The sequence below is a fragment of the Eurypyga helias genome, unplaced genomic scaffold, assembly GCF_000690775.1.
Source record: "Eurypyga helias isolate BGI_N326 unplaced genomic scaffold, ASM69077v1 scaffold23810, whole genome shotgun sequence".
Lineage (NCBI taxonomy): Eukaryota > Metazoa > Chordata > Aves > Eurypygiformes > Eurypygidae > Eurypyga > Eurypyga helias.
In genome coordinates, this window is record NW_010226607.1 from 2652 (window position 1) to 28827 (window position 26176).

The following is a 26176-nucleotide window of genomic DNA, read 5'->3' on the forward strand; positions in this document are numbered from 1 at the left end:
GATGCCCCGGCAGTTTCCAAAGCTGAACATCTCCGAGGTTGATGAGCACGTGCGACTTCTAGCAGAGAAGGTGTTTGCTAAAGTCCTCCGAGAAGAAGACAGCAAAGATGCCTTGTCACTATTCACCGTGCCTGAAGACTGCCCGATTGGGCAGAAAGAGGCCAAGGAGAGGGAACTGCAGAAGGAACTGGCAGAACAACAGTCTGTGGAAACAGCTAAAAGGTTTGTTCAGTAGTTGATTTCTTAGTGGAAGATGTTTTTTTAAATGAGTTTGAGTTAATATTGAAATATCTGCCAAATAACATTCTGCCTCTTACTGCTTCAGGAGAAAGGTCAACAGCAGGTACCGAGGGCACCTGTGTGATGTCCCTCTGTGCTGTGCAGAAGGCGTGGGGATGGGCCCTAGGGGGCTTGGATTGGTGAGGCTGTCTTAGCTGTTTCCAGCGATAGCATAGATATTGCTCATGCAAGTTTAACAAACAGCAAAGCTGGGTGTAAAAGTGAACACAACCCTAAGGCTGATGTAAAATATGTCAGAAAAAGAAACATTTTCCCCACTTTTTCCATTTCTCTGAAAAAATCTAGAATAATTTTAACACAGAGACCATGACAGTGGTATGATACTTCCTTTAGTCTCTGTAAAAATAGATGAAAGCAAAGACTTGACATTTAGCATCAAGGGAGAAGGTGAAAAGTGGTATTGACATAATGAGGTTATTTGTAGACTTCCTTAATTCACAGGGATAAAATCTAACCACTGTCAGCCATAACAGCGCACCTTTTGGGTTATCTCAGAAAAAACCTGAGAAGTACAGTCCACCTTGGGTTTACCCATGAATGTAATGAAGCCAAATGGCTTGGATGTGTATGGGCTCTTCAAAAAGCAGGCAAACAAGGAAGCCTTGGAAAGTGATAGCTAAGCAGATGTACCCAGTTAGCTGCACACCATCAGTTGGGCAATGCTTGACATCATATTTCTGGAACAGGAAGAAGAGTCAGTTTAGTTAAATTAAGGTATGACACCAATGATACAGGCTTAGACCTCTGGCTTTGAATTGTGCAAGTGGGTTTCCCAGGTCAGAGACATAAATAAGCACAGAAGGGAAAACGAGATGCCTTCATTCAAACAACTATTTGGGGTGACTTTCCTCCTGTAGTAATAAGTTTCGCTTTTAATTTTGGAAATTGTCTTACAGAAATATGTTCTGTTAAATTGTACTTCAAGTTTTGTGCAAGTTTAACTGTGAGAAGTGGGATATTATAGGTATGTCGTTTACATGTGGGAACGGAAATCCTCCCTGTCCTACAGGACTGAAGTGTACTTCAAGGACAGTAACATGAGAAAAACCTTTGTTGTTTTCAGCTGCAGTTGATCCAACACAGCCTTTCAGGAATTTCATACTGATTTCAAAGGTGGCTGGAGGTGCTTAAGAGAGGATGGAACTTGGTCTAGGGTATTAATTGTACCAGCACTGCATGTTCTTATTCCTCAGAATGTCACAAAAGTAATATGCAACTTCCAGAGAGTATTCCAGTGTTCCTTTTTCTTTGTTAGTGGTTCTTACTAATGTTTTAAGATTTTGACATCTAGTTTATAAAAGGAGGAGTATTTCCACAGTGCAAAAAGGTATATCCCAGGTAGTTTATAACATCATATGTATTTATTATCTGAATATTTAAAATACATTTAAACTGAGTAAGGAAAATTAATTAAACTTTTAGAGATATTCCAAAACTTCACTTGAGGTATTACAGTTACTTCACTGCAAAATACAGTGTTCTTTTTTAGCTGGTTTGTCTAAGGTACGCATCCATCGCAATTTTTCTGAGAAAGGGCAGAAGTTCTTAGTAAAATCTGTGGGGGGTTAGCCATTTAGTGCCCTGAGGGGAGGCATGGACGTGCTTATCAACACCATGCTATGCTACAGCTCTGATAAGCAACATTAGCCTTTTGTTCAAGTTTCCTCAGACACTGCCTATGGAACAACTGCGTGTTCATCCTGTTTCTTCCAAGCTCAAACTGAATGGCTGCATATGAAATTTTGATGTATAATCTTGTCTGACAACTAGATGAGCTTTTAAATCCTGCATGTTTTGGGAGGAATGAGAAGTGTGTGTAATAGCATGGTAACTTAAACCAACTTACCGTTTGTAGCATTCACTTGTTTCTGTCTGGTACTTTGTGGGTTCTGGTGCTACGGTTTCTAAGAATCAACTCCTACTAAAGTAGGCTCAGCGATTGCATTTTCCTTCTGTACGGTGACTTGCTGAAACTGAAATTGTAAGAAGTGGAACAAAACAAACCTTAGGGCATCTTACAGTGATGGTAAATAAATTATGGCATATTGTATTCGTGTGGAGGGTAACTGCAACTGTGTGTAGCATGTCATGTGAAATGTCAATAGAAAAAAGAGAAACGCACAGATATTTTGTGACCAGCATTTTTCCTGTGGTATGAGAGATCTAATTTGTAAAATTCCTTAGTGTGTGACTTCTTTGCTGTGATCAGTTTTCCAGTGTATTTAATGTTTTATACCATGGCTTATTTTTATGCTTTATACCATGAATTCTTAGGAAGAAAAGTTTCAAGATGATTCGATCCCAGTCTTTGTCATTACAAATTCCATCTCAGGAATGGAAAGCACCATTGGCCAATCCCGTTCCGTCCCCTGCAACGCCAGTTCTTCCAAGTGCTTTTCTGCCAGTCCAAGTGCCATATGATGTACCAGAGTTCCAGAGGGTTTCAATTAGTGGGGACTACTGTGCAGGGGTAAGAAACTGTGTCCCCCCTTCTGTACCTAGTGGGGTGTAATGCCAAACCACAAGCAGCTAATGTATACCAAGTGTGAAATGTCAGTGTATTATGGCTTTCTGCAACAACCTGTGAATTGCTTTGTGAACACAGATTTGTAAAACAGTTGGAAGTCCAGGCCAGGTTGTTTCATACTATTTATCATAAAAAATAAGAGATAAAAAAATAATCGGGCATTAAATAAATGGATAATATATGGTAGGAGAAAAAAACCTGTGTGTTGCACATTGTACTTGGACTCTGCTTCTGTCACTGGCTTCCTGAGACCTTGGGTAAGGTCCTTATGGTCAAGCCACATACGTTTCTGGGAATTCAGGCTCCTTGTTACCAGCGTGGATTCAGTTTGTTGCTAAAACTGCTGGTTTATTTTTGTTAGTATTTATCCAGGCTTTCCTTTCAGGTTACAGTTGATGATTATGAACAAGCTGCCAAGAGCCTGGTGAAAGCTCTTCTCATTCGAGAGAAGTATTCACGTCTTGCCTACCATCGCTTCCCAAGAACAACATCTCAGTATCTGTGTAGCATGCGAGATGAAAAATGGAAGGTTGAAGATGAAGTGTATCCAGGTGAATATCCTTGTTCTTCTTTTTAAAATATAGAATTAAACCCATGCACTGCTGTAATAAAGGTAAGTTGGATTTTTTTTAATAATCTCTTCTGAGTGTCATTGCCTCTAATTTATTCTATTAGTAAGTGATAGAGAATCACCGACAGATCTAAATTATAAATCCTGTGTCTAATCTGAAACTTTGAAGCTGTCAAAACCAAAAAACCCCACACTAGATGCTCATTGATTATTTCTTTTTTCAGCAAATGAGGTGGTAAGTACTACACTTGTGTTCCTCCTGGAAAAAAGATATATGATATGGTTTCAAGTCAAAAGTCATTCCTCCTGATCTTGGCATACTGAAATAAAAGGGATTATGAGCTCATCTACGTTGTAAGTTGAAGCACGATACAGACATGCCAGTTAGCAAGCCCTGAGTCCGTAATTTCACAGGCACAGTACACTTACCAGGTCAAGACTGGAAGCTGTGTAGTCCATATTTGTTGGGCATTCTGCCTGGGTTAATAAACTCTGATCTCTCAACAAGGCTTATTAGGTTCAACATATTCCCCACTATGTATGTCACAAATGCTATTTGTCACTTAGGTGGGTTGTGTCTTGAAAGCTTTGCTTGTGCAACTGTGTGCCTTGCTATTTTTTTGGATTAGTCTGGGAGGAGCAGCCTTTAGTCTGTACAGATGTGCCAATTACATTGCCAGCAATATGGACACATCTATTCTCCGCCATGAAGTGCCATTTTAAATCAGTTACTCTCTAGCTCAGTGGTTGAAAGAAGGTGAATTAACATGTTTTCAAGTGTGTGCTATACAGAAGGAGTGGTGAGGACAGTATGCTGAATATTCCAGACGGGAAAGATATTTTGGAACAGCTGCTAGCGAGGTATTTCCAAGCTATTATTAGCTTAACTTTTTTACAGTTATGATTTTAAACTTATGACATAATGAAATCTCATTACACAATGTTTTAATTAGCACAGGTTTGAGCTGGATGAGTATGAATATGAGAGATAAGAATGGTATGTTTATAACATTCAGGTGCACTAGGTGAATAAAAGGGCTCATTAATTACTCTTCTGTCTTGGCTTAGCTGAGCAGGTAAAAGAAGAAACGTCAGTGATAAGACTGAGTCCAAGTTTGTAGTTCAGTTGATGTAAATATAGTCGCGGCACTTGTTTTATCCCAGTTGCATTAGTAAGATAATGTAAAAGAAGCTATGGACATACACTAGCCTGTGTGTTAATTTTCGTGTTCACATAGGCTGAATCTCCCAGAACTATGTGTGTTTACCTGATTCTCAGGGGAAAAAAAATATAATTTTGTAAAGGGATTACAAAACTGTAGTGAACAAATCCCACCCGTGCTTCTGGTACTTTCTGATTTCAGTCACAATCAGAAGGGCAAGGGAAAAACACAGTTGTGTTCTACTGCTTTGGCTTCTGCTCTTGCTGGTTCTATTCAAATAAACATAAAAATAAGGAGTGTTTGGTTTTTTTTAAATAAAAACCACACACACAAAACCCCTACCAAACAGCAAAACACAAACAAACAAAAAAACCCCCCACAAAAGAAAAACTCTTAATCACTACACAACAGAACCAACTAACTAAACCCACAAAATACCTGCCACCAACCCCTGCCTTGGTCAGAGTGAGAAGCACTGAATCTTAAGTTATTTCCTGCTCTACCACAAGTGAGGTATATTTACTAATGGCTGGGAGAGGGCGGAACAGTCCTAGTATGTATGCACTAGTCTAGCTGATTGGATTGCGGGAAGGGCAGAGGTGAAGTAAGGCACAGCTTGTTCTTTCCTGACTGATGTTTCAGGATGAGAACAGCCGCATTACTGCGTGCTTAAATACAAACTTCCAAAATTACTACAGTGAGTCAGGAGGTAAAAAGAAAACAGTGAAGGTGGGTATGAAGTCAACAACTGGTTTATTGTTCAAAAATCAGAACTGTACTTTCAAGCATCCTAATTTAAATGCTTCTGGAAACTTATTTTGAAAGTTGTGCCATTAATAAAGAATAGTATTAAATCTGTTTATACTTTGGTTCAGAGAACTCTAATAATGGGTAATATTTGAATTAAGGTGTAGGCACATAGCTTAGAGAGGGACTGCAATTAAAGCCTGTCAGAATAAAGTTGTGTTGTAACAACAGGTCTTTCAGGGTAATTGAATATGTGATTTTAATTAAAGTATTAAGATTGGTTAGAAATGAAGCATTATAGAAGCAGAAAGTCCTTTTTGTAATTATTTTGCCTTTTGCGTAAGTTATTTTTTTCTAAATGTAATGTAAATTTATTTCCAGATTTCCATTCACCCCCAGAAGAAAATGAAGATCCTTACAATCTTGATGATGCTCCAGACAACTTGGATTATGTTATCAAGATAAAAGGTGGCATTCCCTTTGTTTATGATAACAAAGAAATGATGGAACTCAATGAGCCTCGGAGTCTGCCGTATCCTGACCTGGAGACCTACACCCTTGACCTAAGCCACGTTCTTGCTCTAATTGCAGATGGCCCAACGTACGTTTCCCTTTCTTCTCTGACCTTTCAGGCTGCTGGTTACCTTTAGTTCACTATTCTCACTTCTATGGTATTTAATTCCTCAGTGTACTTATTTTACAGTAATGTTTTGCCCTTCTCAAGCATCATGGACAGACTTAAAAGGGGGAAAAAAAAAAAGACCCCACATATAGCTGTACTTAATTTCTTCAGTTTCTTTGCATCAACCATGGCAAAATGAAAAGCATTTACCAGAAAAGCAACAAATTGGCGAATTGTTCCCATTCAAGTCAAATCTGACCCAAACTTTGAGGCATGGGAACTGAAACTTGAACTTCACCTTTTTTTATTTTGTTTTGGCCTATGCTGAATTTGAGGTTTTTGAACAATTGTCTGGAATTCCTTCATGTCTGTTCCACTCTTGCTGCATGAAGAGAAACCCTGCGCATGCAGACTGTTCAGAACAGCTCAGCAGCATAAATAATCAGTCTGATTTGTTCCAGATGTGAATTAACTGCTCATGTGCTGCAAAACTGATCGTGCAAGTACAGTTGAAATAGGTCTGAAATTTCCTAAAACCATCAAACTCCTGGGAAATCTCTAAAAAAACAGAAATAGAACAACTCTAGTACAGTCACTGACATAGTCATAGAAAGCACTGTCCTTGCCCAGTGCATAACGAAAACGTGCACCCTGTTTTTAAGTTTACTTCCCAGCTGAGGAATGGAAACATGAAGGTTTCTTATGGTCTCAGCACCAGGAAAGGAAAAGAATCCACCCTTGGATAGAACAAAGCAGGAACCGGGACTGTTCTGAACTATTTGCTGTGCTTGACAGCACTGAATTTCTAGTCCCTCTGCCTTTGAGATGCCGCAGTGTGACCAGTTAGGCACACCTGGCGTGGCGTGTTCTTTCCCCTCGAGTCTGCTCTGACACCTGCAGCGTCATCTGTCTGCCTTGCACATGGGTAGTGGCAAAGCAGATGGGCAGAGCAGACCTGTCCCTTTCCCTAAGCACTTTCTCAAGAGCAAAAGCCTGTGCTTCCGTCAGCATTACCAGCACTCCTGCTCCAAATCAAAGCTAGCTTGGTATGCTTGTTTACAGTATGCAGTGGGTAAAAGCATTTCTAGTTTCCCTGTGTTATATTCCAGGAGACTGATATTGAGAAGATTAAAGGACAAGGAGGAAAAACTTGAAAGAAAAGTCAGAGTCAGGACCCTTCTTTTGCAGTTTTTCTTAACAGTCTTTATCAGGAAGCCAGAAGTAAGAATGGCCTTCCTTGTGTGCTTAAATTAAACCACACACCTTGGTAGGGCATGTTAGAACACTCAGCACCTTCGTGAATGTAGGAGCAATTACCTGCTCCTTTCACTTCTTCAGATTAAGTTTTTGCGGGCCGACTCACACCCTGATAAATACACACAAACCAAAACAAAACCCAAATCTTTTCAGTAATCCTGTTGCATAAGCTCTTGATACGGTATTGTTTCCCTGTTTGCAGCGAGTGCTTTCCTGTCACTTATGTCTGTCATACATGGGGCTGCTTGGAGATCAAGAACCCATTGTTCTTTAACCTTTGCTGTTCTTAAACTGGTGAAATCTCACCCCTACTCCTCAGTCTTTTAAGTCTCTTGAATAATAGTATAACCCAACAAAGACTTCCTGCAGTCGGCAGACACTTCTTGATCAGTATCAGATACAGTAAGACTGAGTCGCAATTGGACTTCCAAATGCATAATGGGATTTGTGTCCCACTGAGGAGAGATTATCAACAATAAAGCAGAAGAAAGAAGGCTATTACATTAATAGTGCTACAAAAATATTGTAGATTCACTAAGAATTGACAGATGGTGAAGAGGAAAAACATGGCATGTTAAAAATAGAGTGAGAAGCATAACAGAAGATGAAAGTGAAGACAGGAGTAGACAAGCAGGAACATAAAAAGCATAATTTTTCTAAGAAGAGCACAAAAAATTATTTTTGAAAAAAAGTATTTCTACACAATATATGTTTTTGAAGTGTAAAAATGAAAGAAGATTCATAGAATCTCTTAGGTTGGAAAAGACCATTAAGATCAAGTCCAAGCTCCATGGTAGATCTTATCTTGGCTTCTTCTGTTCATACTGAAAAAGCAGATACACTTTGGGGATATATTAAAAATATTATTTCTGTAGCAAATAAGTCTGGATTACAGCTTGTTTCAGTTATGTGAGGTGATCTGCTCTACTGGAAGTGTAGTTTCAGAGTAGTAGCAATTGACATCACATTTTAAGTACTGTGCTTTCTGTGGTCGTCATTACTGAAAGAGCTGCAGTTTATACACTGATACAGTGATAACAACACTTGGATAAACTAAAGGACGTAACACGGTTATGTAGAGTTCTCTTTGATGTTTCACTAATAATTTTGGTCTGTAATCACTGGATATTGACTTACGTATTGTTAACCAGTAGGATAAGAAGAATGGATTTGTCTTGGTCTTCATAAAAAAAAAAAAAAGATTGTTTTTACTGTGAAAACTTTTAAGCTCTTCCTGAACTTGAAATGCAAATAGTTTTAAGTTACAATTAATTCTTGTGTTTTCTTTTACAGAAAAACATACTGTCATCGGAGGCTTAACTTTTTAGAATCTAAGTTTAGTTTACATGAGATGTTAAATGAAATGTCAGAATTTAAAGAACTAAAGAGTAATCCCCATCGAGACTTTTATAATGTGAGAAAGGTAAGTGTGAAAAGGATTAAAGGCGTGACATTGTTTTAGTAGGAGTTCCAGCAGTTTTGTTTTTCTTGTGTGAGGTGTAGATGATATGCATGAAGTGATGTGTGCATACCACTTGACAGAATTATGTTAAGTATTAATTTTTTTTCTACATAGGAACACTCCAGGAAAATTAACTGGAATGGAAGTGGGTTAAATGGATTATGCAAAACTCATCTGTTTACTTACTCAGAATCAAAGGGGATTAAGTGTTTGTAGGTTGCTTTAAAGGAGTGAAACAGAGTTAATCAAATGAAGCTCACTTGGATTATGAATAAAAATATCCACGTGGAGGTTTAATTAATTTTAATTCACTTAAAGACAGTCAAATGCATTTTCCTGCTTTCATGTAGGTAAGTCATAGTAGGCTGTAGTAGGAACAGCTGTATATATTTTGGATAAAAATTTCATTTCATATTGAAAATAGGTATTTAAACACATGTTAAAAGAAAAGAGACCTCCCACAGAAACTGAATTGAGGGTTCATGCTGCCATCAGTATCTGGTAAAAAAAAATGCCCGTGAAATATTAAGTAAGAAGATTGCTATTTGAGCTATATTCTTGGTAGGCTCTGAGATACGCTGGGATGTAATTAGGAGACAGGTAGGGCAGTCAAGGAGCTGACTTCATTTCCAGACATATTCACACCCAAGAGAGCTGTGGTCTCTTCAAAGCATGGAAGGAACAGTGTTATGCTGCTTCGTTTGCTTCCCTTTCCTGAAGGGGAAGTTACTAGAGAGATAATGCTTCAGCTTGATAGTTGAGATTTCTTCACAAAGCAGTGAAGTTGCTGGTGGTTTTAACCACTTCAGGTCCATTTTGCACTGTTTCTATATGTAACTGGAAGTAGTCATCCTTATTTTGTAACTTCCGGGTTTAGATCTGTACTTTAATCCTTCTTGTTATGTTTTGGTTAGCGCTAGTTCACCAAATAAGTCCTTTTGGCTTTTCCCTGTAGTGTCCAGCTACTGAATATTTGCTACTGTTGTAGTAATAAACTGTCAAATACAAAATCTGCTTCAAAAAAAGTGTTTGAATGTACCCCTGTCTGTCATAAGGCTAGAAGCAGATGGGTAAATTCTCATGAATTTCACACTTTTATCCAAGTTCAGCGTATGGCTGGGAGGATCTATGAGCTAATTCACTCAAGCAGGTCTCAAGTGGCAGAGACTCAGCTGCTAATTTGACGCTTTTCTTGCATAACCCTGGACAAGATATGTACTCCATGCCACATTCAGATAAAACACTTCACCAGCAGAGAGAGACATTAGTAATAAACACATGGTGACTGAGAGGTGCGGATCCGGTAACTGCCTAGACAATCAATTTGATTACTGAGAAGCTGTAATTTAACAGCACTGCACTTGCTAAGTTCAGCTTTTAATTTAAAAGCAAGTGTTCAATATCTCCGGGTGTATCTTAATTATTTTCTAATTATCTACTATTAAATAAGCCATTCTGCAAATGGATTCTTGTTGTTCAAAAGCACAAAATGTACCTCATGTCCCCTCTGGCAATACTCAAAATCTGAGAGTAAGAACAAGCTTGCTCTTTGCTGGCAGAGATCATCCTACTGCTAGCTATTGCTTTAAAAAGATCTTGGTGCACAGAGTTAATCTTGCTTGAAGTAGTATTTTTATGAAGCCACCTTACAAGCAGTATTTTTATGAAGAACTGTCTGTGGAAAGTAAACTGCATTGCAGACAGAGTTCCTCTAAGCCCCCACATAATCTTGTTTTCCCTGTGTCTTGCCAACCAAAGTAATGGTTCGATCTGGAACTTGGATCCAGAGTGCTTGGAACTTGTAATCCTGGAGTGCTTCCTCCCTAACGACAGTGTCAGCAGTGAAACTTCCAGGCCCTAGAACTGTCTGTTTCATATTATATTTTCAGGATGTCCCTCTATTAGTCAGTCCTAGACTACGTACTGCTCATAAGGAAAGCAAGAAATAAGATTCACCTCCCAAGAGAGCTGTTAGTGAAGTTACCTACTACATCCCTCAGACACTAGTGTGGAGATCCTGGTACGACCTGTTTGCCGATTAAAAAAAGAGCCAAAGTGATGGAAGATGACAAAATTTAAACAATTATAAATGTAGTGGCAAGGTCAGTCAGTGAATGTGTATTACTGGATTCAGAAAGGTACAGGAGAAAGCTGGCCAGTATTATTTGCTGGCATGACAGTCAAAGGTTACTGGTTTGGTTTGTGTTTCTTTTTTTTCTCTCCTCCCTGCTCTATTCTCCCCTTCTGTTCCTGGTTTAATAGTTTTCCTCTAGTCAGCTGATCTATTTAATAAACCCCAAGATAAGTCTCCTTTTAAAGAAGGGAAATGTGTGTGTGTATCTTAACATAATGCCGAAGATAAGTTTGGCACAGATCAAGCTGGAACTGGAAAATTCCTCTTTAATAACCAGACAAATACTTCTCTAGACAGACAAGAATCCACAGGTGGTAAGAGTGTGGCTGGCTGCACTTGGCTCCCCGCAGGAGGGGGACAACTGTCTGTGTAGGAGAACGCTGACTTCAGGGAACACTCTTGAGGGTGCTGTCTGCAGGGCTCTTCCCCGTTCTCCAGCTGATGCACAGCAAAGTGCAGCCGACACAGATTCTCCACGTAACTCCTGGGTTTCCCGCATTAAGGATGAAAGTATGTAATAAGGGTGTAGCTCTACAGCACACACAGAACTGAGCTGTAGCCTTTGTGTGCTGGGCGTCTGCCTTCCAAAGCAAGTACTGTGATTGTCTTTGGGTGGGGCTTCCAGTAGATCACTGTGCCCAACGGCCTCAGATAATTCAGAGCGGATCCTTCAGTTTTTTTAGCCGAAATACACCTTCAAAGTAAAGGACCTACACCTGGATATTTAACTTTTTAATTAAAGATGTTGGTAATTGCAGGACGCACTTACTGTGCTCTCTTGGTCTTGGGGATGTTATTAGGAAGTTTGATTTGTCTCCATTGTTCTTTCTAGGGGGAAGGTTCTTGCCTTTTTTTTTTGGGGGGGGGAAGATGAAGCCAAGATACTTGTTTATCTAACATGTTTGTTGCCTTTATGATGTATATGTGTGTGCTACATGAGCAGGTGTCCTTCACTGCAGACAGCTTTGTTACAGTTTTCTGAAGATGAAAAAACGACAGCCTAAGTTTCCTTCCATATTCTTTCTCTCTTTTGCCATTATTTCAGTGTCTCAGCAAAGCAAACCTGAGGGTATGTCACAGCAGGGACTTTCACACATCATATTCTGCTGCCTACAGACTCACCAGCTCCATGTCCCACCCAGTGAGGCAGCAAAGCGGTGGCTGAGGCCAGAGTAACTGTGCATGGAAGAACTCAGGTCCTAGAGTGGCTTACACAGCCCTGCTCAATTCTGTGTCGCAATGGCTGGTTGCTGCTGTGACATGCTCTTTGGTCTACATCATTGCAACTGGTTTTTTTAAATGATTGGTTAGACAAAAAGGAAGTAAATTCTAGCCTTTGTTTTTGACCACAGGGTTGAAACACCACTTGTTACTTCTAAGAAAGGAAGTTAGAGTGAGTTTATGTACATCCAAACTCTATAGATCTCACAAAATACTGAATGAAATTAACAGATGTCTGCTTTTTAAACATATTAAAAGCATTGTGAGTGAACAGTACATCTATAGCTTAACTTCCCTGAACTTTGACTTGGGGATGAAATTAATTTTCATCATATAAACCAAAAGCAATAGCATGTGGAAAGACTTATGGGTTAGCATTAGATTCAAAGGACAGTAATGCCTCTGTGCACCTCTGCTAGCATGTAACGGTGCCTTACCACTGTTAAATTTCAGTGACCACTGTCATTGAAACCTTACAAAATATTGCATTGCTTCTAAATACAATGAAGAACAAGCTGTGTGGTGTGATACTCTTTAAGACTTGCTGTTACTGAAGTTGCTGCTTACCTAAAGGTCAGAATATACCAGGTAGTTAAAAAAGATAGCCATAGTACTGCATATTTTCTGGAAAAAGCATGAAAGAGACTTTTGACTTTTGGGAAATAAACATATTTAGGGAGAGGGAGGAGGGAAAAAAACCCCCAAAACCTTGGTTCTGGGAGAATAAGCCTGACGTGGTTAGCTCAGCTGCAGCACTGTGTGCGACGTGCTTGTGGGGACTGGAGAAGGTGGCACAGGAGCTTAGTGCATTGCAGAGGCACGCGCGGGAGAACTGTTTCTGACAGGAAAGCCGGACTTAAAAGAAATGCAGTTACTACTGTGTCATGTGATCCTTGCATGCAAGCAAACAGCAGAAACAATGTCTCCTTGCTTTCTGCCCTTCCCCTCCTAACAGTAGTGAATTCATGCTGATGTAAATAAAGAGGAAGTGTTTTGTTTTGGTTTTTTTCCAAGACACATTAATTCCAGTAGCTGAACCACCACTGGAACTAGTGCAGTCTGAAATCCAATAAACTAGACTTACTCAGGTGCCCTACACCCGGTATTCTATGCCTAGGACTTGCCAAAACCTGAATGTTTACACCTTATAGGGCATCTAGTAAGTGTTGATTTCGCTCTCATACAAGTTGACCAAGCCTAGTAGTTTCTAGTATTTCACTGGTCCAGGAAGAGTCTGCAACAGTAAACAGTATGTGTTTCTAAACCAGAAGACATTTATTAACCTGAGTAAGCATATACATAACGCACTTGGGTTCAAATGTCTATATAAGTACTCTGAGGAGCTCCACAGTATTAAGTGGAGCTGGTTTTACTGTTTGAGACACAGCATTGTTGACTGTGCATTAGTAATCTACTCCATGTTGTGTACTTTCAGACAGTAATAAGTTTCTTGCCTTTTCATGTAGCTTTAAAGGGTCTAGCGTATTTGAACTAGGCAGTGATTAACAATTAAATGCTAATGTTTAGGATTCAGTTTATATCCTAGTCTTTAGTTAGGCTGTTAATATTCACGTGGACATAGGTTTACCCTTAGAAGGCTGTAACAACTCCTGTATGTATAAACTGCAAATTAAACAACTACTTGTGCCAAGTAAAACAGTGGCGTTTCTGTGGACTGCATGTCAGCCTAAGCTGAGGTTAATTGCAGGAGTGTGGTGGTTACTTATTTAGGTGTTCTGTGATCTGTTTCCTACTGATCCTTAAAAGCAGATCAGGATGTCAGCTAGTTCTGTTGCTGGAATCTGAGAGCTGCACAGTCACTAAGCAAAGGGGAATGCACTGGTCTTGCGTTGAACATGTCCATGTTCAGTTTCCTGGACAGAAGAGGCCTGGAGGAGTCCTTGCAGAGATGTAGGTTCAGGGACTCCTTCCAGCTGGTTTGTCAGAATTCCTTCTAATGTGACTTCCTGCACAGGCTCTGCGGCTTTTGTTGGGAGTGTGTCCCTGGGGATGCCAGTTACTTGCATTTTAGAAAGCACAGTGCAGTGGGTTCAAACTGCTTCCACATAGTACCTTTAGGAACTTGTATCTGATGTCAGCATCCAACCTTTGGATCTTGTTACATCACTAATTCTGAGACTGAAAAGCACACACACACCCATCTTTTTTGGATGTACAAATACCTGTATACATTTAATCAAATAAACACTCAAATTGCAGCTTGAAAGCCCAGTAAGTTCCATTTTTAGTCATGTGGCAGTGTGGGTTTTCCAGCTCCTCTTTCCTTTTGTGACATTTCTTTCAGCTTTAAATGTAGACAGCAAAACTGGGTGCATTCTGACAGCTGCATTACCAGTGCTGTGCAGAAGTGAGATTAGTTTTTATATCTGCTTGGAAGCTCCTTTCTTACTCTCTATGAGGCGTTAGAAGAGCCCTTCCCACTACAGTTTCACGTAAGACTTCACAGGGTAAAATGTTACTTACGATTCCAAACCATCTCCTGCCCATATATAGGACAGTACTGTGTGGTGCTCTTTAGAATTATCTGAACCTTCCTGCCACTGTTATGTATCATCTTGAAACTTGTATTGCAAACTGACTATCTTGCTTCCTACTCCTGCAGAACCTTTCTGCCAGTTGGTCTTGTAAGACTTGTCTCCAGAACCAGGCAGTTGGTGCACAAGGCAGGTGTTAGACATAGTGAAAGCTGGCGATTGCTTCTGACCACATGACGGGCTTCTGTGTCCAGGTAGGGACTGGGCTGGAGGAAAAAGGGATGCTTAGCAGACAGGCTGCAGCAGTGCACCTTCTTGGTGAACCGAAACTGCTCCTGCTAGGATTTGGCAGTCTGGACTTGAAGGCAGTTTGAGTCTGTTGGGCTGTTGTGCTTGTATGTGGCAACTGGGAAATCTAATCAGAACAGTGGTTTGTTTTGGTTTGGATTTAAATTGATAGGAATTTGTTGTTAAAGTAATTACATTGTTTTGCCTAGGACATACATTAGGCCGTGAATTCCTCGAGGACATTCAGAGCAAATGGACCCTGGAGCAGCAGCTCTGCTGCTCCACACACTGGATATTGCTGTGCTGTTAAGATTCCTTAAGGCCATTATCCTAGCTGAGGCCTATTCCTCCCTTTCAGGTACTTGGTCCTTAGGAACTGCAGTTAGTGTTACCTGCCTTTTCAAACAAGAAGTAGTTGGGGAATATACCTGGTTTTCTTCTATTCTGTGTCAGTGTAGTTTAGATAATAAACCCTTGACTTCAAGGAACGGTGATGGATTGGTTTTACGTACCTGCTGGCCGGAAAACGTAAACCAACAAACCAACCCGCAGGTCTCAACCGTTGTTTCACTGGATTGTGTTCTAACAGCAGCTGCTCAAACAGCAGTGCGAGCTTCTGAGCAAAAGCACACCTGTGGAAACCATTTTGTTCTTGTCAATTTTTTTTTTCATTTAAATGGGACTTCAAGAGACAAGGAAGGAGTACTCGGCCCTTCTGTGAAGCCTGCACTTCCCTTAGCATGTGAAGAGAGCTGGAAAATCTGTCAGTATTATGAGTTGCTGTAATTATACTTGGAAAAAATAGTGATGAGATCTCTCACGTGTACATTTTGCAGTTCTAGTGACCTGCATGTGGTTAAAATACAAAAATGAATCATGCTTTTGGAAATGGCTGAGAATTCCAGGTAATTCCAGTCAGAGAGGATGGTTCTCACCACAGTCTATAACTAGAAAGACACCATCGATTCATGGATGAAATACAAGGATACTAAAGGATCAGTGACTTTAAGGATCAAATTTAATCTGAACCCAGGTTCTGTGAATGGCACGTACATCTTAACTTCTTGAAAATTTTCTTAATTAAATAGGAAACTATCAATTGAGGGCTATTTTATTTATAGTTGTGCTTACTGAATAATTCCTCCAAACCCCAGATCTCAGGGTTCTGAAACGTTTTGACTTGCTTAGGCACTAACCCATTTGTTACTTATGGAGTGTTTTAGAAGGCTTTAGTCAGTGTTGCCACTGACATAGATACTTTGCTAATTTATGTATATGATGAGCATGAATAACCTTTTGATTTCAGGTTGATACTCATATCCACGCTGCTGCTTGCATGAACCAGAAACACTTACTGAGGTTTATTAAGCACACGTATCAAACGGAGCCCGACAGGATTGTTGCAGAGAAAAAAGGCAAGAAGATGACTTTAAAGCAAATCTTTGAAAGCCTTCACATGGACCCTTATGACCTCACTGTAGACTCTTTAGATGTCCATGCAGTAAGTGTATTAAAATGACAAATGAGAAAAAGCTAAGTTTTCTAAGGGTGAAATTCTTGTTTCTATACTTTTTGTATAATAACTTGGTAAATCAGACTGTGAACTCCTGCGTTACTTTGTATGTTTTAAATAAATCAGCGTAGGCTTTTTTTTTTCTGTGCCTTTTCTTGCTAGGCAATTTAATTTATAAACTACTGTGTGTAATTAAAACCATGGTTATCTGTGTTTTTTCCTTCTCCAGGGCCGTCAAACATTTCATCGATTTGACAAATTCAATTCCAAGTACAATCCAGTTGGTGCTAGTGAGTTGAGGGACTTGTATTTGAAAACTGAGAACTACATTGGTGGCGAGTATTTTGCTCGCATGGTCAAGGTCAGTGAGTTTCAAGCTTTTCCAGCTGTAGAGAAGTGAAGGTTTGTACAAGATCTGTGATGTCATACTTGTATCTAGAGCTGCCACTGTGGTTAATGAGTCCAAGTATTGGGCTTGCTCTTGCGGTTCGTCAGAGAATGACCTCTGCTAAGTCAGCCACTGCTGCTTTCTAAATCATTCTGAGTTAGAAGCTCATCTGCATAACCTGTGTACGAGTTCAGAGCAGAGTTGTGTGCGGTTTCAAACTAATGGAGAGCAGCCCATGATCAATTCACTGGCTTAATATTTTGTTGGGATGCAGTTGGCTAGTGGTAGCTGCTAGGGAAGGAGGAGCTTGGGAAGCGCCTCTCCATAAGTCTCTATCGGTACAGGCACAGGCTTCAAATGCATTTCTTAGAACAAGAGAAGTAGTGGTTTTCATGAACTAGATGTCAGCTGCTCTTAGATGTGTAGAAGTGCTTGTCTAAAATTAATAACCTTAAAACTGCTTACTACCCTGGATTCTGGGTCAGAGTCTCCATTGATCTGCATATTTTATGTAGTCATTTACCACAGCTTAAATGGTATCATTCTAATCTACCAGTTTTAAACATGTATCTTACAAAGGGGTTATTAATAACTGCACAAGGATATTGTCCTCTAAATCTAGGTGTTAGTTGTACTTAAGTGCAATCTGAGATAGTTTGCTAGTTGAATAATAAATGCCTAACATAAAATAATGGATTAATAGACAAAGAGATACCTTTTGTCTTTAACAGCTATGTCTGGTCTGAGGAAAATACAGTGATAATTATACTGCTGGCTGTAAATGATCTTCAGTGTCCATATTAAAGCAAATATGTTTATTACTTAATAGGAAGTAGCCCGTGAACTAGAAGAAAGTAAGTACCAGTATACAGAACCCCGCTTATCCATTTATGGACGGTCTCCAGATGAATGGCTGAATTTGGCAAAATGGTTCATTAAGCATAAAGTTTATTCCCCTAATATGCGCTGGATAATTCAGGTTCCCAGAATCTAGTAAGTAATCAGGAGCTCTTGGTAAATTTAATAGTCTGGAATCATACCAATGATTTGTTTTAATTTCTGATATTTTGTACACGCTTTATGAGCTGTCCTGTAGTTCTGTTTATAAGCAGCAGCCTGGGAAATTTATTCTTGACCATTGCTGCAGTTTTCCTGACAGTCTGGGGGTGGGAGACAGGAGATGGGGTTTGGATCTACTCTTTATGAAGCTGTTTGACTACTGTGAGCTAGTTGTAAGACTGAAGATACTAAAAAGGTGAAATTAAGCTGCATTCAAAGGGAAGTTAAAATACAGTTTACTAATGAAGATAAATCCATAAAGGAGTAGAAAATGCTCTGTAAAACTGTGATCATTAAACTTCCTCAAGATCAGTGTCTAAATGACAGTGAACTTGGAAACGCAGTCAGACTGCTGATTTGCAAGCGTAAATCACTATCAGTTTTTCTTCGTGTTCTTTGTTCCTAATTCTGTATACTGTAATGCAGTCTCCCATGATCATTTTGTCAGCCTTAACAGCTGAGCTTCATGTTTTGAAATTGCCTAGTTGGAGTATGAGTAGGGGAGGAGCTGTCGTGGTTGCACATATTCTCCAGAGCGCATCTCTCACTGGGGAGAAAGTTTCTCTCCTTTTAATTTCTTATGAACGTAACGGACTCGGCACTTCCATTCAGTCATGTGCTCAATGACACACTGTCCCTCTTTTCTGAGAGGCTCACTAAAGCAGAACATTCTACTTTCCTTTGGAGTAGTAACAACTTTGGAAAACAGAATCTTGCACGAGAGGTAACTTCTTGTGTCCCCTGTTAGTACTTGGGTTGCCATAAGGGAAAGGGTCGCTCTTCCTGAGACGGCATCCACCTCTGCGTACGGTATTTTTGGAGCACTCAGGAGCTTCAGCAGAGCCTGGATGAAGCAGAGTGGCAGGCAGTGCAGGAAACAGCACACAGACAATCCCTACCCCGACATAAACTTTGAATTTCTGAATCCTGGTAGAACTGAAGCTGCAGAATATACACAGATAACAAAGTGGAGGAAAAATATAAGATGATTAAAGAATGTTCAAAACTCTGTATACTTTTTCCCTTTCAGTGACATATTTAGGTCAAAAAATATTTTGCCTAGCTTTGGAAAGATGCTGGAGAACATATTTGTACCTTTGTTTGAAGCAACAATCAATCCCAAAGACCACAAAGAATTGCACCTTTTCCTCAAATATGTAAGTATGTTTTGGGTTTTCTCTCTCACATGAAACGGATCCTCTGCTACTCATAAATTTTGTTGGTGCACAGCTGTTTCCAGACTCCAAAAAAGCTTTCCCCTCCTTACGTTACTTGTTATCATTTTAAAGCCCTGACGTGCAATTTAATAAGAGCCTGGGTAAGGTCTGGTCCTCGAAGAGTTGCCGTTTATTTCCTCTGAAACAGCTCAACAGCTGCTTACTTGTCCTCGTAGTGATCCTCTCCATAAAGAATGACCGAAGAACGTTTGCACGCACAAAAGCAGAGGGAACGTTGTAATCCTGGATGTGTACTTCGAGCTTGCCTCTGGGACTGACTTGCAAAACAGAGGAAAGGAAGCGTTGTGTAGATCCTGACGGGACTCAGGAGGGAGGTTGGGATGTAGCTGCTGGGACAGACATTTCTGAGTACGCCCCAAGTCAGAACCCCGAGGCTTCCTGGGAGCCTCTGGCCTGCAGCTGATGAGTTTAAAGGACTGTAGTGTGGATCTGAGGGAGTCTTATGGGCCTGTGCCTCCCTCAGGAGTCTGAAGGCTTTTGTGCAGCTGGGCCTCCTACTTGTCTCCTAAGAAGCAAACGGGTGAAACTTCCGTCGAGAGAACACCTTATTCCTGATAGGAGGGCAGAGCAGCAAGGCTGCTCGTGAAAGGAGGGAAGTGGAGAAGGAGGACTAAATGCAAGTCCTGGCACAGGAGTAAGTAACACTGAAGTTAGCTTCTTGAAAACACTGATTTCTGTGAATCTCTGTTCCTACCAGGTGACTGGCTTTGACAGTGTCGATGATGAATCCAAACATAGTGGCCATATGTTCTCTGACAAGAGCCTTAACCCCGACCTCTGGACCAGTGAGAAGAATCCCCCATATAGTTATTATTTGTATTACATGTATGTGAACATCATGCTGCTAAACAACCTTCGGAGGTAAGTAGTCATTTCTTCTCCTTTACCAGCTTCCAGAAAGAAAAATCAATAATCTTGGTCTCAGTCTAAGTCTGTGTCTAGATCATATATCTTTTGAAGCAAAGGTTATCTTGAATTATTTTAGAGCCCAAGAGAAGTACCTGAGTTACTCTGAAAATGTCTAACTGCAAAACGAATTCAAATGAAATATCCAGAAATTGTAAAGGCATCAAGTTAGCATCTTAGTTTGACATTTACATTTTTGTTTTGTGAATTCCTTAAACCTGAGTATATCAAGCAAAAAACAAAAAAAAAGAAACCCCTCAAAATTGACTTGTTAACCTTTCCTTGGATTCACAATGGATTTCCACATACAACGTATCTGCTGATACTTTGAGAGACACAAAGTTATGGTGTGAAACAGTGGTTTAAGCGCTGCTGCTGCTATCAGAGGTAGAGAAAGGACGACGTAAGCACAAACTGCACGCTAGCTAACTTGCTTTCGCGTGCTTGTTGACTCAGTTCTACTACTCTGGAGACTGCTGCCTAGGCAAGTAACGCAGGGAGTTACGGTACTGATGTGAGACCATGACTGTAAACACAGTTTGGCATCGGGCTTCGTAAAACCTGAAATTCAACTCTGAGGTTGTTCCTGACTGGGTGGCTGACTCAGAGATGTGCACAACTGACTGAAATAGAGGCACGGTGCGGTTGCCCGTTGGTGTTACAGCGCCGTCACTCACCTTGCAAGGACTGGGTTCGTTATGGTCTATAAAATGCTTTGGGGTTTTCTTACAGGAGGTGCACAGATTGGTCATTTTAAACAGGTCTTACCCAGGTTAACATTCAAAATAGTAATTCTTCTCTCCCACTGCTACCTCAAGCATTTCTTTCTCTACCACGCTATATAATCAAAACTCATTAATAAAAATATCTACCTTAAATTACCTCGTACCTGCAACAAACAGGCCTAGTGGATAGTTTCAGTTCCACAATGAAAAGTATGTCCTTTCTGTATCTGTGCAGAGCAGATGTCGGTCATCCCTTTCTCCTGGCTTCCTCCCTTTCTCCTGGCTTCCTTTAGATTCTGTCGTCTACATTTTTTTATTTTTCAGAGACGGATTCTGTCAGAATTTACACATTTCACTTTTACCTCAAGATCATTTCGACTACTGCTTGAAACTCTCCCTAGGTACTCATTAACTGTTCTTTACAGCTGGGTGAGATAACGACACCATTCAACCACGAGTCAGTAAAACAGCTCACCCTGTTAAACATACCCAGTATTTGAGGCACAAGTGTTTTACACTTCTGGTAGTAGTAGTGGAGTCTGCAAGGATGGATTAAGTCCTTGCATCCGTTTCCAGGAGAAACATTACTGAGCATCCATCCTACACCTGTCCTATACTCTAGCAGTCCTTGCTGAAATTCTTTTGGTTTGAACATCTCTACATACTTACAGGACACTCGTCTGCACTGAATAACAGGGTCTATTATAACCTAAAACCCAACATCATCTTTAATAGAGATGATAAAATAGTTCTAGAACTCTGGTGTGAAGTCTAGTTCTAGATCATCTCTGTGCTACCGAGGGTGTGGTTTTATGCTACACTTGACCTGGTGAGATGGCTTCCACTTCTTCCCTCATTCTGAATTCAGGAATTATGTGGCCACAGGCTGCATCAGTTCACTGAGCTTTCCACCTGCCCGTTCCCTCAACTGAACTCAGTTCAGTAACTGCTCACCCAGTCGCTAAACAACTGCTACCTGAGATGTAACTGGGGAAGGAGAGAGGGAAGACACAAATCAGTCAGGTAGTGGAAGGGGCTTGGGATGGGGACCCGTCTCTCTTGACAGCAGCCCACAGGTAGGTCTGAGCAGATGTCACGTCAACCTGTATGAGAACGTTTAACTTCTAATTTTTTGTTTTAATTCCTATATTAATGATAATTATATACAAAATATGAACAACAGTGCATTTTTTGTTCGTGGAACTTGCTTTTAATCTCCCCAAAAATGTGTACTTTTCTGTTTCGACCGCACTGTGGAGAAGCTGGGTCTATCACACACCTTGTATCAGCCTTTCTGACAGCAGACAACATTTCTCACGGATTGCTCTTGAAGAAGGTATTGCTGGGCTGCTCGCCTAAACTAATCGCTACCTGCTTGGACATCAGCCTCTGGTTCAGACACCAGTCACCCAACTGACTTTATCTGGGCAGCCCAAAATTCATTTTCTTAGCAGGGCACGAGTAACCCTTCACTTGGATCAGAAATTAATAAGCTCAGCTGAACTTCCTATTTCTTATTTAAGCTACAAAAATACAGTTTTTCCTAAGTGAATATTTTAAAACCATGTCTTCATAGGGAAGTTCAACTGCTCAGATATGTCAAGGACTTGGTGGCGCCTGTTTGGTTACTCTAAGCAGAGCTAAAATCACATGGAAAAAAACTGCTTAGACTTGTTACTACTCCCTGGTTTAAGTCCCTGAAGAATTTAAGGAAATCTTTAGTGTCTTCTGTAGGGAGACAAAGGTAATTTTCCCTGACTGGTATCCCTGTACTTAGGGTTCATTCAGAAGTTCATTAAGGTTTTGATTATTTATACCTAAAGTAATGGGATCACTTGATCTAGAAATTCAACACAGCTGTATAAAACAGCAATGTTTTATACACAACCTGATTGTTAGGATATGGCAAACACTATCAGTCCGGGCATCTCAGTTAATAAAAAGCATCACACAACTCATTCCCAAGCCACCGTTTTGTAACTAATACAATTGGTCAGTAGGTGGCAGACTTGCACTGAGTTAACTGTAATTTTTTGGCAAGAGTTCTCTCATAAATTGGATTTTCTGGTCAATGCTGGAAAATTCTCTCTGTATTTTTCAACATATCCACAGAAAAATTTTGCCTAAAATCATGTCTGATGTTATGCTCAGAACCAGTAATTTCTAAAATTAGACTCAGACAGAGTGGTACTAAGGCTGTATGCGGCCGAAGTTCTGTTCACTCTCTCCTGCTTAGCTGGGTGTGATAACCTGGCATAGCAGGTAATAATAAAGGCACTTGTTAGGTCAGCAGCTTGGTTAAGCCAAAACCAGTAATAAAGATAAGGTAACCACAGATTATTTGTGTCATGTGCACAGCAACACATGGCTTCTAATAGATTAAAACTTCTGCTCCTAAAAATACACCTATAGGACTGCAGTTTTGACAAATAACAAATTACTTAGCAGTTGTTACACATATTTTGTCTGTGATTTTCAGGTTTCGGGCATATGCAGTTAGTGTGAACTGCAGTGCCCTTAACAGTCACATGCATGTACTAATCTACTGTAATATTAGTCACTGTATTTTTAAAAAGATGATGACATCCATGTTGAAGAATATAAATTATTTTTATAAAGCTCAGGAACATTTGAAATTCAGACTTCTAAATATTTTCTAAAGTAGTAAGAATTTAGTATCCACCTAAATTTTTTTGGTTGGAGTCGTCCCTCTTGTAATGCTGTTTCCATTTGATCCAAGGGAATCATCTATCTTTTGTTCATTATCCCATAGTACCATTAAATGCTGACTGTGTTTTGCTTTGCAGAGTCCTGTCCTCCAGTATCTTTATTACCTTGCACAAATACCCATTGCTATGTCTCCACTTAGTAACAACAGCCTATTCCTGGAGTACTCCAAAAATCCGCTACGGGAATTTCTACATAAGGGACTTCACGTGTCTCTCTCCACGGATGACCCCATGCAGTTTCATTACACAAAGGTAAGAATTGCAAGAAGCACTTGTCTTTGAATTTGGCAGCGGTACCACATAGGCCCAGAACGACCTGAAACCTGTTTTCTGCTATTGCTGGGGATATGAAGTCTCATGTCTGTCAGTCACTTCATTCATTATTCTCCTCATTCTCAGTCTGCTGCTCACTGTTAGGTTTCAGAGGGGAATGTCTCATTTCCTAATTATGTTTCTTTTGTACTCTTGCCTCTCCAGTGTTGGCTGTTGAAGTATAGAATGAAGGATGAGGCTGAAGGGAGGTTTGAGCCTTCATAAGCAATCCTCTAGAGTGCCAGGGAAGTCCAGTTTCCTTACTAATAAATCTGGGGAGGTACATTACAAAGCCACGATGCGGAATCGCTGAGGATGACGCCCGAGCTGTTTGCTCAGTGAATCGAAACCGATTCTTGCCCTTGGGTGGCCGCAGGACAGAAATGCCTGGTCGCTGGTTTTGACGCCCCAGGGTTGGCACTGACGTGAGTCATGCTGTGCCTCAGCGGGGCCTGTACCTTGCTCAGGTCTGTGCTGAGGACACGCTGAGCTCTGGGGTGCCTCACCCAGGCTTGCTTCTAGCCCAGGACATGCCCCTGCTAGAAAAGACACAACTCCTGGGGGGCTTCCTGCATGGATGTAACGCAGCATCAGCCGAGTTACACACAGCGTGGAAGATCCTCCGCTGTGACGGCCAACTAGAGTCAGACCCGACCTCCTCGTGTGGAAGGTCGGAAGTGGGACATGGCCCTGCTATCTGCCTATGTACATGTTCATTAAAGATACACTACTAGATCCTCCGAGGTGTTGCTATAGCCTGGGATCTGATTTGGAACTGCCGAACAAATGCCTCTAAGGATGTGGACCGCAGGCTGCAATTTCTTAGACTGAGATAATGTGATACACAGTGCCTATTATTTATTTGTCCTCAGGAAATTTGAAATAAACAGTTCTGTTTGTTAGTAATGGTGATGTTAAAGTCTTAAACCTCTGATTTTTCACAGCTATCTAAAGAGCATGTAGAAATACCTTAATTAGTAATGAGTACATATCGCCATTTACATCTTATTTACATATAATATTAAAAATATTTTGGTGATACAGGAAGCTCTCATGGAAGAATATGCTATTGCAGCCCAGGTGTGGAAACTAAGTACCTGTGACTTGTGTGAAATTGCAAGAAACAGTGTACTACAGAGCGGACTGTCAGATAAGGTAACTATGGCTGAAAAAACCTCTTTTGTGAATATTGGGATGGGTAGGAGCTGAGAAATCAGTAGTCTGAAAATTGAACAGTAGGTGCTTTGGAGATGTATTTGTGCACATCCCTATCCCTCTTCCAGCAATATTCACACACTATCTGCTATGCAGTCTTACCTTAAAACAAGTATTAACGTTGCGTTTTTTCTCATTTGCTTTGTTTTGGAATTCCCAAAACAGGGAGAGACACCAGGTGCCTGTGTGCACTCAGTTCTGCCTCCAGTCCCAAACCTTTAATTATTTGGGTAGTAATAATAATTACTTGGCCAGTAATTTTATACATCATGTCTTGCAGTGAGTAAAAACAAACTTTCTGTCATAAGCAAGACATTTTTCCTTAGAGGGGAGTACTACAGAAAAGATTCTGGTTTAGATATGCAGTCAGGTTACATTAAATTCTCTCTTTGGCTTTGAAATTCTACATCCATGGCTTTCTCTAGCACTTTTTTAGGGCAGCCTCTCTTCTACGTCACTTTGCAACGTTCCTCTCCAGGAGCTGGTGTGTGAAGGGGCTTTACCAGCACATTCTGCTGTTTTCTCCAGCACTCTCTAGTGACAACTACTCTTCTTCCTCTTGTGCAACACGTAACTAACAAAAGAAACCTAAGCCTCTTTCTGACCTCTCACACGGAAAGTGTAGTAAAGACCGAACATAAGCACAGAGGGTTTTGGCAAGCCAGCCCGAGTGCACTGCTGAGTAATTATACGTGTAACCTTCGGCCTCAAAGCCTCCAAAACTGCTAAGCCTCTGAGGTGAGGTTCAAGTCCAGGTGGTTGAAGCTGCTCTTCTCACTTGCACTGGAGTCATCCAACTAACAAATACTGAGTTATACAATAAATCAAAGCAGTTGACCTGACTTCTTCCTTTTTATGTTTAATCCCGTTCGCAGGAAAAACAGAAATTCTTAGGGGTGAATTACTGTAAAGAAGGGCCTGAGGGAAACGACATTCGAAAGACAAATGTTGCACAGATCCGGATGGCCTTCAGGTATGAGACACTGTGCAATGAACTCAGTTTCCTGTCTGATGCTATGAGAACAGAAGAGATTTCTACTCTGTCCAAGTAGCTACAGTCTTGAAGAAACTGGAACACTTCACTCCTCAGCAGGACAAGATGCTAATTAACACTGAATCATCTGTCTCTCATGCTACCAAGACATAACAGTACAGAGAAAACCAGAGTATCTATGGAAGGTAAACAGCATTTGCTGTCATCTTTTACTGCATTATTCTCATTGCAAAAATTTCAGTTTCGGCAAACATTAGGCTGTGTAAGATTGCTGTAAATATAAACTCAGAATCACGCAGTACTTGTTTCA

The 26176-nt window shown here is 40.5% G+C and overlaps 1 protein-coding gene across 1 annotated transcript; it reads left to right on the top strand.

Moving 5' to 3' along the window:
• Positions 1 to 25924, top strand: AMPD3 (adenosine monophosphate deaminase 3). The gene is made up of 14 exons (XM_010153761.1): positions 1 to 222; positions 2575 to 2770; positions 3213 to 3378; positions 5690 to 5909; positions 8481 to 8610; positions 16094 to 16288; positions 16530 to 16661; positions 17518 to 17681; positions 18778 to 18904; positions 19683 to 19847; positions 21833 to 21952; positions 23424 to 23597; positions 24702 to 24812; positions 25748 to 25924. Exons 1-14 carry the CDS (start codon positions 2 to 4, stop codon positions 25922 to 25924), a joined length of 2298 nt encoding a protein of 765 aa, XP_010152063.1. The 5' UTR covers position 1.
• The last annotated feature ends 252 nt before the right edge of the window (positions 25925 to 26176 follow it).

Excerpts from the sequence above, each read along its gene's own strand:
- AMPD3 (XM_010153761.1), top strand. The coding sequence starts at position 2 with ATGCCCCGGCAGTTTCCAAAGCTGAACATCTCCGAGGTTGATGAGCAC. Across the intron at positions 5,910-8,480 it reads CTAATTGCAGATGGCCCAAC|AAAAACATACTGTCATCGGA; the intron begins GTACGTTTCCCT and ends TTTCTTTTACAG. Across the intron at positions 24,813-25,747 it reads AGAGCGGACTGTCAGATAAG|GAAAAACAGAAATTCTTAGG; the intron begins GTAACTATGGCT and ends TCCCGTTCGCAG.